The sequence below is a fragment of the Triticum aestivum genome, chromosome 1D, assembly GCF_018294505.1.
Source record: "Triticum aestivum cultivar Chinese Spring chromosome 1D, IWGSC CS RefSeq v2.1, whole genome shotgun sequence".
In the NCBI taxonomy this organism is placed as follows: domain Eukaryota; kingdom Viridiplantae; phylum Streptophyta; class Magnoliopsida; order Poales; family Poaceae; genus Triticum; species Triticum aestivum.
In genome coordinates this window covers 425,409,680-425,421,751 of record NC_057796.1, presented here as the reverse complement: position 1 = coordinate 425,421,751, position 12,072 = coordinate 425,409,680, and the positions used below count along the sequence as shown (strand labels likewise).

Sequence of the window (12,072 nt, the reverse complement as noted above, 5' to 3'; positions counted from 1 at the left end):
CCTTGCTTTCATCCGACAACACAAATGATGATGATGACTGGTGTATGTGAGACCATGCTCTATAAGTTTTGCTTTGGGAATATATGCTCAGCAAAACCTTTTCTACAACCATTGCACACACCTAGCTCCGGGCCAATGAAATAGTACCATCATGTTCTGCCAGTTGTTAGTTGTTACCAACAGAAAGGGCGCCATTAACGTGGCAAATGATCATAAGCGAGCGGCAAAGCAAGCAAGGCCAAGAGAAAAAGCTTTACACTATTTGAATGGAGGCATGAGGTACGTCGCCGCATCAACGCGCGGAAAGGAGCCATAAAAGGGGCAGATGGAGTAGCACACACGCCAAGCCAAAGTCTCCTCTCATCACTGTAATCACTCCGTCAGTTTTTTCTGGTGCCATCCAGCAGCAACTTTCTCCACACCAGCACGCCATATATCAATATCTATCTATCTATATCTATCAATAAATATAAATAATGCTGGAACTATCATTTTCGGCTTATATTTTTAAAGATTATTGTCGAGTCCAAGGCCAAGAGAGAAGGGGAGGGAAGTAAAGCAGCCAAGGCGCGTCTACTGAGCGAGCTTTCCTCGGCTGTACCCCTCTCCGCCTCGCAGCTCCCCCAGATCCAAAACCCAAGCGCGTGCCCGCCCCCGGAATCCAAACCCTAGCAGCGCCGCCCGCTCCCTGCCTGCGATGAGGGGCCTCCGGGCGGACGCCGGCGGCGGCGGCGGTGGCTCATCCTCGTCGGCCTCCACCGCAGGTGATTGCGATTCCTTCCGCTGCGGCGCTGCCCAGTGATGTTCTGGTGGGCTGTAGTTTGCTGAGTTTGATCCGCCTGCCTGGGCTCGCAACTCAGCGGCCTTACCGTCGAATCCGTGCCGCAGACGGCGCTTCTCCGCGTGCTTCCGCTGAATTTCGCGTCCCTCGCGCGCGGCCTGGGCAGATTCTCTCGTTTTCGCGTGGCACCAATGGAGATTTATGTGTTTTTCTTTGTTGCTTCCTCTGCAGAGAGCTCGCGCTTCGACTCGGGGCAGTACTCCTTCTTCGGCAAGGCGCCGCTGGAGGGGCTGGAGCTCGGCGGCAGCATGGCGGATGACGTCGGCCTGGACAGCGGCTATGGCGGCGGCTTCGGTGGGCACGATGATGGGGCATACCAGCTGTCTCCTGTGGGGGAAGAGGTGCGGCTCTCACCGACTTTGTATCCGGCTTCCGCTGTTGCTATCGATTGTGTGCTGCATGCTTCGTAGAGCCCTGATTTTTGTGTTGGTGCGTGCTACTGTTCGAAAGCTGTGAAATTATGTGCATTGCATGTTTCGCACGGTCCTGACTCTGTTTGTTGGTGCTTGCCACTGTTGGATGAGTCTGAGTGGATACTCTTTTATGCAGCAGGATGATAGCTTGTTGTTTTTGGACGTACTGGTCGGCGGTAGTACATTCGATTTTTGCCTTTTGTTTTTGTTCTTGTAAGGAGGAATTGTGTACTTTGGATGCAATAGGTCAAGAGAACTGCCCCTCTAGTTTTGGAGGGGATTGCATCTGATTTAATGTGATAAGAAAACATAGTCCCTCCGACAAGTATTTCCGGACGGAGGGAGTAGTAAATTGTGTCCCTAAGCGTTATGATCTCCACAAAATGTACCTAAGAAAATCATTTTTGTGTGTGTTTCTAACTGGTTAGGACTCGATTGAGCAAAATTGTTCTCTTAGAAAATGGAGGGTATATTGTCAACTATGAGCATTCTTTTATAATAATAACTCAGTACTGAGAAATGTAAATTGGGCTATTGTCAGCTGTAAAAGACGTGATGGTAGTATCCCGCGAAGCCGGCTTCCCTGTTGCTATTGATTGTGTGCTGCACTGCTGCATGCTTCCTAAAGTTCTCTTTGTGTATTGGTGTTTGCTAATGTTTGAAAGCTGTGAAATTATGTGCATTGCATGTTTCGCACAGTCCTGACCGTGTTTATTGGTGATTGCTACTTTTGGATGAGTCATGACTCATGAGTGGGTGCTCTTTTCTGCAGTAGGATGATAGCTCCGTCCTTTTTACTCTAGTCTTAGAGGGGGATACATCTTGACTTAATACTTAAGATGATAAGAAAACATATAGTAAATTGCATCCATAAGTGTTATAACCATCATATTTTTTGTGTCTTTTTATTGGTTAGGACTTGATTGAACAAAAGTGTATTTTTAGAACATGGAGGATTTATTGTCAACTATGAGCGTTCTTTATAATAATATCTCAGTACTGAGAAATGTAAATTGAGCTGTTGTCATCAGGAAAGGGACGTGATGGTAGGATGCGTCTTTGGATCAAATAAAATTCCTTCTTTCTTCTGCACTATGTCCCACCACATACACAAACACCATCAGTGTTTTTGCCATCTGGACTTAGATTTGAGTACCCATATCCATTTATTGAGCAGATCTGGTAACCAGGTGCAACTTAAAGTGATTGCTACTTGGTATGGAACTTTAGGTGACACCTTGCAGTATTTCATGATGCAAATGCGAGCGTATTCTGCCTAACTGTTTTTACTTCTAGTCAGTGCCTATAAGTGCGTAGGCCTATAGGCTGTAGCTATTATACTGGAATGAAGAATCTGTAGCTACTAGGCTTGTCTGGAGATCAAAATGCTTTATTTTCTTTCTTTGTAGTTGATCGCCCAATATAGACTTTCGTAGCAAGTATAATGATATAGGACTGACCTATCAAACCTTCGACATTACATTCTGAAGTAGCTCAATTTCCACCACTTTCATGTTTAACGTTGCCAATTTGCTTCATAAATCATTTCTAGATTTCCTTATTCTGCAAGTTTTTTCCTGCCTACTGTGTAACTTTGGTCGCTCTTCTTTCAGCCTTGCTTTCTTTTGACTCCTGTAGTCATGTTCCCTCTATTTTTCATGATGAAAATTTGTCTTGTTCTTATGTTTTTGCAGATTGATTGCATGAGTAACTTGTCTGAAATTGATGATCTTGCAAGCACATTCGCAAAGGTTAGCAGCCTATATCTAACTTGATTACTTCAGTTGGTGGTCTTATATTTCATACCTATGGTTATAATATATTGAATTATCTGTAGTTTCAAACGATTTAGTATGTCCAGGATGACCCTTTATGCTCTTGAAGGCTTATTACTTCATGCTCAATGCAGTTATTTTCCTGTACTATTTCATGAGTCTTTCTAAAATACTCCCTCTGTAAAGTATTATAAGACGTTGAGCATAATATATGGTCAACTAATATATTGTGAAAAAGATGATCTATTGTGTCAAATTATGCAATCCTGAAAATGACTTTGGAGTACTCTGAGTTATTATATGCTAAGGATAAGTGGATAAAACACATTTTTTTAATCGGTCACACAAGTTCTAGTTTTAGCCATTCATATATAAGTGGATAAAACACACCATATGCCCAGATTTAATCGGTCACTCAAGTTCAAAATATGGCATGAATCCGGATTGCATTCTTACATATCTAAATACCAAAGTTGAAATGTACTAATATGTTAAAAATAAATGGAATAGGTATAGTACATTGTCAAGATCTTTGAGCCTTGTGAGTTAAAACTGAGTATAGGCCCTTTCATGGGCCACCTAATGTTTTCCCCTTTTTATTTCTCATGGACTGCTTACTGAAAAAAAATGTCTTGTCTTCAGTTGAACCGAAGTATTGGTGGAACAAGGAATCCTGGTGTTATTGGTGATAGACGATCAATTTCCAGGGAAAGTAAGTTGCATTTCTGCCCCCAGTTACTACTGAAGCTTGATATTGGAAAAGTTTCTTCATGTTACATGTAGTCTAAACATAGATATACTTAACATTGCGCTGGCCACCTTATTTAGACATGTTTAATATGGAAGATGATAATCAAACCCTAAATATTGTCCATATACATGTCCAGATTTTCGTTTCTGTATTCCGGAGCTAAATATCGTGTTTCTTTAGGTTCTTTGACTACCGACTGGGCCCAGGAAGCAGAGTTCTCGAATTGGGTGGATCATGATATACTGGACAGCGATGAATTTCAAGACAGCAAACAATTGTGTCCACAGCCACAGTATTTGCCTCAGTTTGGAGAGTCAAAACCATTGAGCCGAACATCATCCTATCCCCTGGAGCCACTACAACACCGCTCCAGTGAACCTATTCTGGGACATAGATCTCCTTCATTTACATCCTATCCTCCACCAGGTGGTGGTGGATTATCTTATCCTGCACAAGGTCTTACGCGGCACTCGAGCATTCCATCACCTGGTGCTGGTTACCAAATGGGTTCTCCAAGTTCGTCACTTACTGGTTCTCCATATAACATGACTGGTCTACCTCATGGACTGCGGTTGGGGCGAAGCATGTCTTACACTTCTGCAGATCTATACGCAAACAACTTGCTGCAAAACGAATGGCCAAATCAAGCTGGTTCGCATGCTTTTGAGCATCTTAATCTACAGCCCAGTTTATTGCAGCAACAACTATCTTTTCCGGGCAGTTCAATGTCTTCTTTGCTATTTTCTCAGCAGCAACAGCAGCAGCAGAGGTTGTCACTAGTTCAACCGCCTCATCACAATTACCTAAACATGCAGCCTCACTTGTATCACCATCATTCCCCAGAGATAATAGGCAGGTTTGATCATATTCCTAGTGTGCCTTCACCAAGGGACAAGAGATCAAGGTCAGGAAGAGGAAAACACAGTATACGCTTTTCTCAACAACAATCTGATACAGCTAGCCAGAATGTTGACACTGGAGGAACAAAATTCAGATCAAAGTATATGTCATCCGAAGAGATTGATACTATTTTAAGAATGCAGCACTCTGGCAGTCACAGCAGTGATCCTTACGTCGATGACTACTACCACCAAGCTTGTATAGCCAAAAGATCTGTCAATTCTCAGAAGAAGGTGAATTTCTCCCCCGCGTCAATAAAAGACTCCCACTCAAAGTCTAGGTCTGGTGGTGATCAGCATTCATACCTGAAGGTTGATTCTCTTGGAAGAGTGTCATTCTCTTCCATACGTAGGCCTCGCCCTCTTCTTGAAGTTGATATTCCTGCATCTGGTGATGGTCACAAGTCATCTACGAGGCCACTGGAGAAAGAGCCAATGCTGGCAGCCAGAATTACCGTTGAGGATGGTATATGTCTTCTTCTAGATGTAAATGATATTGACCGTGTGTTACAGTCTAGCCAGGCACAGGACAGCAGCTTCCAACTGAGGCGAAGGCGGCAGGTCCTCCTTGAAGGCTTAGCTACATCACTTGAGCTTGTCGACCCTTTTGGCCCCAACAAACCTGGCAATTCATCTGGATTGGCCCCGACGGATGACCTTATTTTTCTCCGCATTGTTTCTCTCCCTAAAGGACGCAAGCTCTTGGCACGGTATCTCCGACTTCTTGCCCCTGGAAGTGAGCTGACCCGCATAGTTTGCATGGCTATCTTTCGGCATCTTAGGAGCTTGTTTGGGGGTTTGCCGTCAGATTCTGGTGCTGCAGAAACAACAGTTAGTCTTGCCAAGACCGTGTCCTCCTGCGTGCATCACATGGAGCTCAGTGCCCTTAGCGCCTGCCTCGCCGCTGTTGTCTGCTCATCGCAACAGCCACCTCTCCGCCCTCTTGGCAGCTCAGCTGGTGATGGTGCTGCTCTAATCATCAAATCAGTACTGGACAGAGCAACTGAGCTACTGGCCGACCCCCATTCTGCAGCCAACTACAGCAGGTCAACCCGTTCGCTTTGGCAGGCGTCGTTCGATGCCTTCTTTGGGCTTCTGACGAAATACTGCGACAGCAAGTACGGGAGCATTCTGCAGAGGTTCAGCATGCAGGGATCCAACTCAATGGCTGGACCTGAAGCCTCGAAAGCCGTCAGCAGGGAGATGCCCGTCGAGCTACTGCGTGCAAGCCTTCCGCACACCAGCGAAGAACAACGCCAGATGCTTCTTGACTTTGCTCGGAAATCCATGCCCGTGAGCGGCTACAACCACTCCGGCGCTAGGGGCGGGCATTCTACTACTTCCAAACCTGTTCCCGGTTAAAAGTACATGTGCTGCTTGTCTTTCAGATGGTGATTACAGATAGACATGCTTCCTGCTTCGCAAGATGTGTGAGCTTGGAGAAGTTCCGTTGGCTCCGTGTCGAAAGTTAGCGTTCCTGAGGCTGTGACTAGGATCGAGGTTAATTTAATAGAACCAGCATTCTTCTTCAGGTGGGTGTATGATTCCCCGCCTGATGGCTATATATCCATGACAGATTGTCCATGTATGTACCCTGTGTTGTAACTGTGCAGTGATGGACCAGATGGAAACCTAGTTTTAACCCTTATTTTCTCCCGGTGAAAAACAAGGTGGTGTGGGGTGGCAATGGCTGTGCAAGTAGAGTTTCTACAGACTGTCTTGTGTTTGCTTCTTGGTGGTGGAGGGGTGGGGTGGGGTGGGGGATCTTGTTTCTTGTGTGAGTGGTGGCAGTGTTGAAGCTCTGTCTGCTCTATCTATATGCATTGGTGAGATATGAGATGGTTACACATATGTGTGTGAGGTCTCTTATTTGTAAGCTTGGTTATGATTTGCGTCTCCTCTCATTTCCTATTGTTGCATCATTTTTTCATCTAGCGTTATGCTCTTTCGCTTTGCGCTGCAAAATCGGGCTTTTGTTCCTGGGAATTTGTATGTACGGGGCGAACTTCTTTCGCTTTGCGCTGCAAAACCGGGCTTTTGTTCCTGGAAATTTGTATGTACAGGTGAATTTGGCACGCTGTTATCATGTGCAGGCAGAGCAAATGACTGAAGATGGCATGAACTTTGACAGCAACAGCAGGCTACTACTCACAGGTGAAGTCTCGACCGCAGTCGGATTTTGTCACCGTCACCGAAACCTTCGTCCTCTGGTCCGGCCGGCGAGCTCCCCCGGAGCTCGACGCAGAGCCGCCGTCGCCTTCTCCCCACCCGCCACGCCGGCGTCCAACACGGCACGGTGTTGCCACCATCGCACCCACCACCACACAAGGTCAAAAACTGCTTACCAACCACTACTCAGCCTGTGTTCATTCAGTTAAAAACACGGCGAGGCTTTGGTGCGATCGCCGTCTTCCCGCGAAGTACCCATCCTACCCTCCCCATCACCCGCCTCCCAGGCAGCAGATCTCAGGGGCAAATCCGTCACAGCCAAGAGCCCTCTCCCCCCCGCTTCGGAACCATCGCCCCCGCGCCGCGCTACACAGCGGCAGCGATGGCGCCCTAGGGTTCAATCCAGCCGGCCTCGATCCCTCCGCGCGCCACAATGCAGAGCTCGCTCGCCCGGCCTCCGCCCCCGCCCCCGCCCCCCTTGGCGCGGGGCTCCGCGGGCGCGAGGTTCCTCGCCCGGCCCCGGCCGGCGCCGGCGGTGAGATGCCACGGCGAGCCTGCGTCGTCGTCGTCGGCGGCGTCGGGATGGGCCCCGCCGACGCCGTTCACGGGGAGGGACCCGGACGCGAGGAAGCCGGCGTGGCTGCGGCAGCGGGCGGCGCAGGGGGACAAGTACGCCCGGCTCAGGGAGTCGCTCGGCGAGCTCAAGCTCAACACCGTCTGCGTCGAGGCCCAGTGCCCCAACATCGGAGAGGTAGGTAGAGCCAATCAATCCTCTTGCCACGGAGCCGCCGTGTTTGTGGCCCGGGTGAATGCTTTCAGCGATTTGGTGATGGTTTGCCTGCTGCTGCCGCAGTGCTGGAACGGAGGCGGCGGCGCCGGCGGAGAAGGGGACGGCATCGCCACCGCGACCATCATGCTCCTCGGCGACACCTGCACCCGGGGCTGTCGGTTCTGCGCCGTCAAGACCAGTAACAAGCCTCCGCCGCCCGACGCCCTCGAGCCTCTGAAAACGGCCATCGCGATTGCGAGTTGGGGGTACGATCGCTGACAGTTATCGGCATGTTAAGAACTCGATAAGATGATGTGATCTGAGGAATGCTGTTTTTGCAGAGTGGACTATGTTGTGTTGACAAGTGTGGACAGAGATGACATCCCTGATGGTGGAAGTGGCCATTTCGCCGAAACAGTCAGGGCTCTCAAGGTTCGTCCCTGACGCCTTAGCTTGCTGATTAAGTTAGTGAATCTACCATGTGATAGTTTTGGGTCTTCTGATCAGGAGTTGAAGCCTACGATATTGGTGGAGTGTCTAACTTCGGATTTTCGAGGCGACCTGGAGGCAGTTGCGTCTCTGGCAAACTCTGGTCTAGATGTGTATGCGCACAACATCGAAACTGTGAGGAGTATGCAGAGAATAGTTAGAGATCCCCGAGCAGGGTAATGCACTTCTCTGACTTCTTCTGTATGTTGCTCAGTCTATTGTGCCCCCACCATTGTGCATACTAACTAGGAGAGTCCTCTAAATCACTATATCGTCAATACCCTCCTCTGAGTTCGTCACACTCATTTACAGTACTCTATGATTTGGTCACATGACACCTGTAATTTCAAAACCTGCATCTTCTCTGATAATTTTAGAAGCAATCACAGAAGGGAAATCACTAATGTCATCATACTAGCATCTGGCGGTGTAACTGTTTCCTTATTTCCAGTCTGTTATCTGTACAGATATGATCAGAGCTTAGGGGTTCTGAAGCAAGCAAAGGCTTGCAAAAAGGGCATGGTGACTAAGTCCTCGATCATGCTTGGTCTAGGTGAGACAGATGAGGAGATAAAGCAAACCATGGCTGACTTGAGGGCCATTGACGTTGACATTCTGACCTTGGGACAATACTTACAGGTTTGATGTTTAGCCCTTTTATTTGAGGAGAATATTTATTGACTTTACAGTGTACCTTTTAGTTTATAATATTACCCTGCTGCCTTTGTAAATGCTGTAACACCCATATCTCCTTGATTATACAGCCAACAGAAAGACATTTGAGAGTCAGAGAATATGTGACTCCTGAGAAGTTTGATTTCTGGAAGGAGTATGGAGAATCTTTAGGATTTGTGTATGTTGCTAGCGGACCTCTGGTAAGCATTGCATATAGCTGGTTATGTTCTTAGATAATAATATTTGAGACAAGGAATACCAGTGTTTATATAAAGAAGACAAAACTTTTACCAATGCCCACTCACCCAGACAGGGAAACTGTTGTTGTTTTGCATCCTCGATAAAACATGCCTCTCTGCTATCCAGCTTGTGAAACCACACAAAAGAAAAAGCTAGCCCTTGTCTTGTTAGTTATTGGTGGTGGAATCGTACGCAGTTTTGTGGTTGCTGCTGTTAGCAAACTACAGGAACTCACTTTTGTATTCTCGTACTTTTTCAGGTCCGGTCGTCTTACCGCGCGGGGGAGATATTTGTCCAAAATTTTGTCAGACAGAAAAAGGCCCAGCTTGTATCTGCATCGTAGTCTGATTCCCGCCAGTCCATTCTATCCTGTGCCAGAGTTTTACACAGGAAGAGTTAATTCTGAGGCCTCCAGAGCGTAGGGCAATGTTGATCCTTCAAAGTTTGACGCTTGTCAGTTTTATGATTGCTTACACCTGATATTCAATTTCTCTGGGCACTCTGGCGCGTGCCGAATATTTTTGTTTGTATCACTTGCTTAGACAGATAGTTGTGTGCCTGTATGGAAATCCGGCAGATGTTGCATCTGCTGCTTTCTCTATGATTTATAGTGCTATATATAGTGGTGTCCTGATTTTTTCTGAAACACAGTGTGTTTTGGCATGTCTGCTGGAGTTCCTTTAGAGTTTAGAGTTGCCATTACGTGCCTAAACTGAAATATTTATTGCACTTGCACTGGTGTGTGCCAGCGACTTGCAAAGTGAGTACTCACTCTGTTCACAAATATAATATGTTCTATTTTTTTGCTGGTACTTTTTTCTGAATCGGATGCATATAGACATGTTTTAGTGTGTTTGTTCACTCATTTCAGCCCGTATGTAGTCCATATTGAAATATCCAAAAGGAGCAAGCAATGAATGCCCTTTAGGGACCTTTGGATACCAAGATTTCTGACCTCTTACTTTTGTACTCCCTCTGTTCTTAAATATAAGTCTTTTTAAAGATTCCAATGCGGACTACATACGGAGCAAAATGAGTGAATCTACATTCTAAAATATGTCTATATACATCCGTATGTAGTTTGTATTGGAATCTCTAAAAAGACTTATAAGTATTTAGGAACGGAGGGAGTAGTTATGAATTGGGGAATATAATCAATTGTCCTGCCAGAGCCCGCCAATTTGTCAAGTTGAGGCATTTCAATTTGGATTTCAAATAAAACCCTGAGTGGCAAAATAGCTCTATGCCAGAATCATAAAAAGTTGAACACCTCTTATTTGACTTCTTCATTATTTTGAAATACAAAAAAGACCCAAATCTAAAATGCAAAGGTTATCTTATTCAAAACCCCAATCATCACATTCCCTCTCTTGATTTGACCGGCCCTGCCACAACATTTGTACATTTGGATGCTACTACCGCACTTTCCAGGGGATTAGCTTCCAAGGATATTTATCCAGTTCACAATCATAAGAAATTTGTTCCCTGCCATATTTTCTTCCCCGGATTCCGATAATTTCTAAAATTCTCTAATAACAGTGTCAAGAACCACACGTGGCAAGTTTCCCTGCATGTGACTCAGACATGCTTTTATCCTAGGTGTTGCCTACGACTTTGCATGGAGCTTAAATTAAAGCCATGAAACAAGTAGCTGGCAAATCTATTTTTCTATACTTGCCAATAAATGATGAGCTACAAAAGTATTTGTTTTTCTTCATGTCAATCTTATATTTGTAAACGGAGGGAGTACATATTTAACGGCATGGGAGACCCTCTAAGAACAAACCCATGCGGGTTCAAAGAGGACCGAACGTATGCACTCAACCATGAGTTAAGGAAACAATGAGATCAAAAGTGACATAAAAGTGAAGCAAAGAGCAAAGCCTGAAGAGTACCGTACAAAACTACTCTGTAAATTAATATAAGAGTGTTTAGATCATTACTGTAGTGATCTAAACGGAGAGGGAGGGAGGGGGGGAGAGAGAGAGAGAGCGCTAGCTTTTGCCAAAAAGAAAGAGGAGCGAGAGAGATGATATGCCCGATAGTGAGCGAGTGATGTAAGGGGAAGGCGGAGAGTGGACCTTTTACGTTAGGTCCAACTATTACATAGTTACTGATCCTCTCAACACGTTGGTGAAACATTAATTACTACTCCCTCCATCCAAAACTAGTGAAGTACTCCCTCTGTAAAGAAATATAGTATTTTTTGTCTCCTGCTAACTACTCCTACAACTCTATAAATGAAGATACAGATATGAGTTTTCTCTCCAAATTGACCCACTCGTAGCATCTTTCAGCTCGAGCTTGCACTTTAGGCCCGTGCAAACTTGTCCACTCCGCCACCTTTTTAGTTTGGAAGTGAAAACAGGAACATGGGGATGAGAAGTACCTGAGCAGCATCGATGTATGTATGGATCTTGCTTGCATTCTTAAAAAATCTAGCTTAACCCGCGCAGCGGCACGCCGCGCCCGTCTGTCACGGTCCGTCGGTTCAGTTTCATGATCCAACCTGATGCCGAGAATAGACGAATCGAAGACATTTATGTTACAACTTGCACACACTTACAAGTTACAACAATGGCCCACTGTCAGTATGTGATCCATTCCTCGCGAGGCGTATCACTTGGATGAGGCTGCTGGTCTCCTTGACTTGTGGGGCCCACCATCTTGTTCTTTCTCTTTGGATCCAGTGACCTTTCCCGCACAAGTGTTGCCTGCACTTTCTTCAGTTTCATCAATTAGCACCTTCAGCTGCTCTTCTTTTCTTATTGTTTTGCTGTTGCACGCTTAGCCTTGGCATGGTCTCGGCGCTTCTCCTAGCGTCGCTGCATCCAGGGTGTTACAATTATCAATATGTCCAAGCATGTGATTTGCACCAGACAGATCGAACGATATTGTGTTGTGCTGCAACCATCACACGATTGTCACCTGATGCATTGCACGGTGTACGACCTGCACTTCTCAACCATCATGTCTAAGGGCTTATTTGCACTGGCGGAGCTAGGTAGAAACTGCTGGGGAGTGCACAATGCTAAAAGAATCTCATCTAAG

The 12,072-nt window shown here is 46.1% G+C and overlaps 2 protein-coding genes across 2 annotated transcripts; both read left to right on the top strand.

Moving 5' to 3' along the window:
- The first annotated feature begins 484 nt into the window (after positions 1-484).
- Positions 485-6,366, top strand: LOC123182590 (protein PAT1 homolog 1). Its single transcript, XM_044595218.1, has 5 exons — positions 485-764; positions 1,013-1,182; positions 2,949-3,005; positions 3,672-3,741; positions 3,961-6,366. The coding sequence occupies exons 1-5, from the start codon at positions 698-700 to the stop codon at positions 6,039-6,041; spliced, it is 2,445 nt and encodes an 814-aa protein (XP_044451153.1). The 5' UTR covers positions 485-697; the 3' UTR covers positions 6,042-6,366.
- Positions 6,367-7,148: 782 nt separating this feature from the next.
- LOC123182592 (lipoyl synthase 2, chloroplastic) lies at positions 7,149-9,622 on the top strand. The gene is made up of 7 exons (XM_044595221.1): positions 7,149-7,599; positions 7,702-7,883; positions 7,959-8,049; positions 8,125-8,282; positions 8,574-8,745; positions 8,871-8,981; positions 9,281-9,622. The coding sequence occupies exons 1-7, from the start codon at positions 7,282-7,284 to the stop codon at positions 9,362-9,364; spliced, it is 1,116 nt and encodes a 371-aa protein (XP_044451156.1). The 5' UTR covers positions 7,149-7,281; the 3' UTR covers positions 9,365-9,622.
- Positions 9,623-12,072: the final 2,450 nt, after the last annotated feature.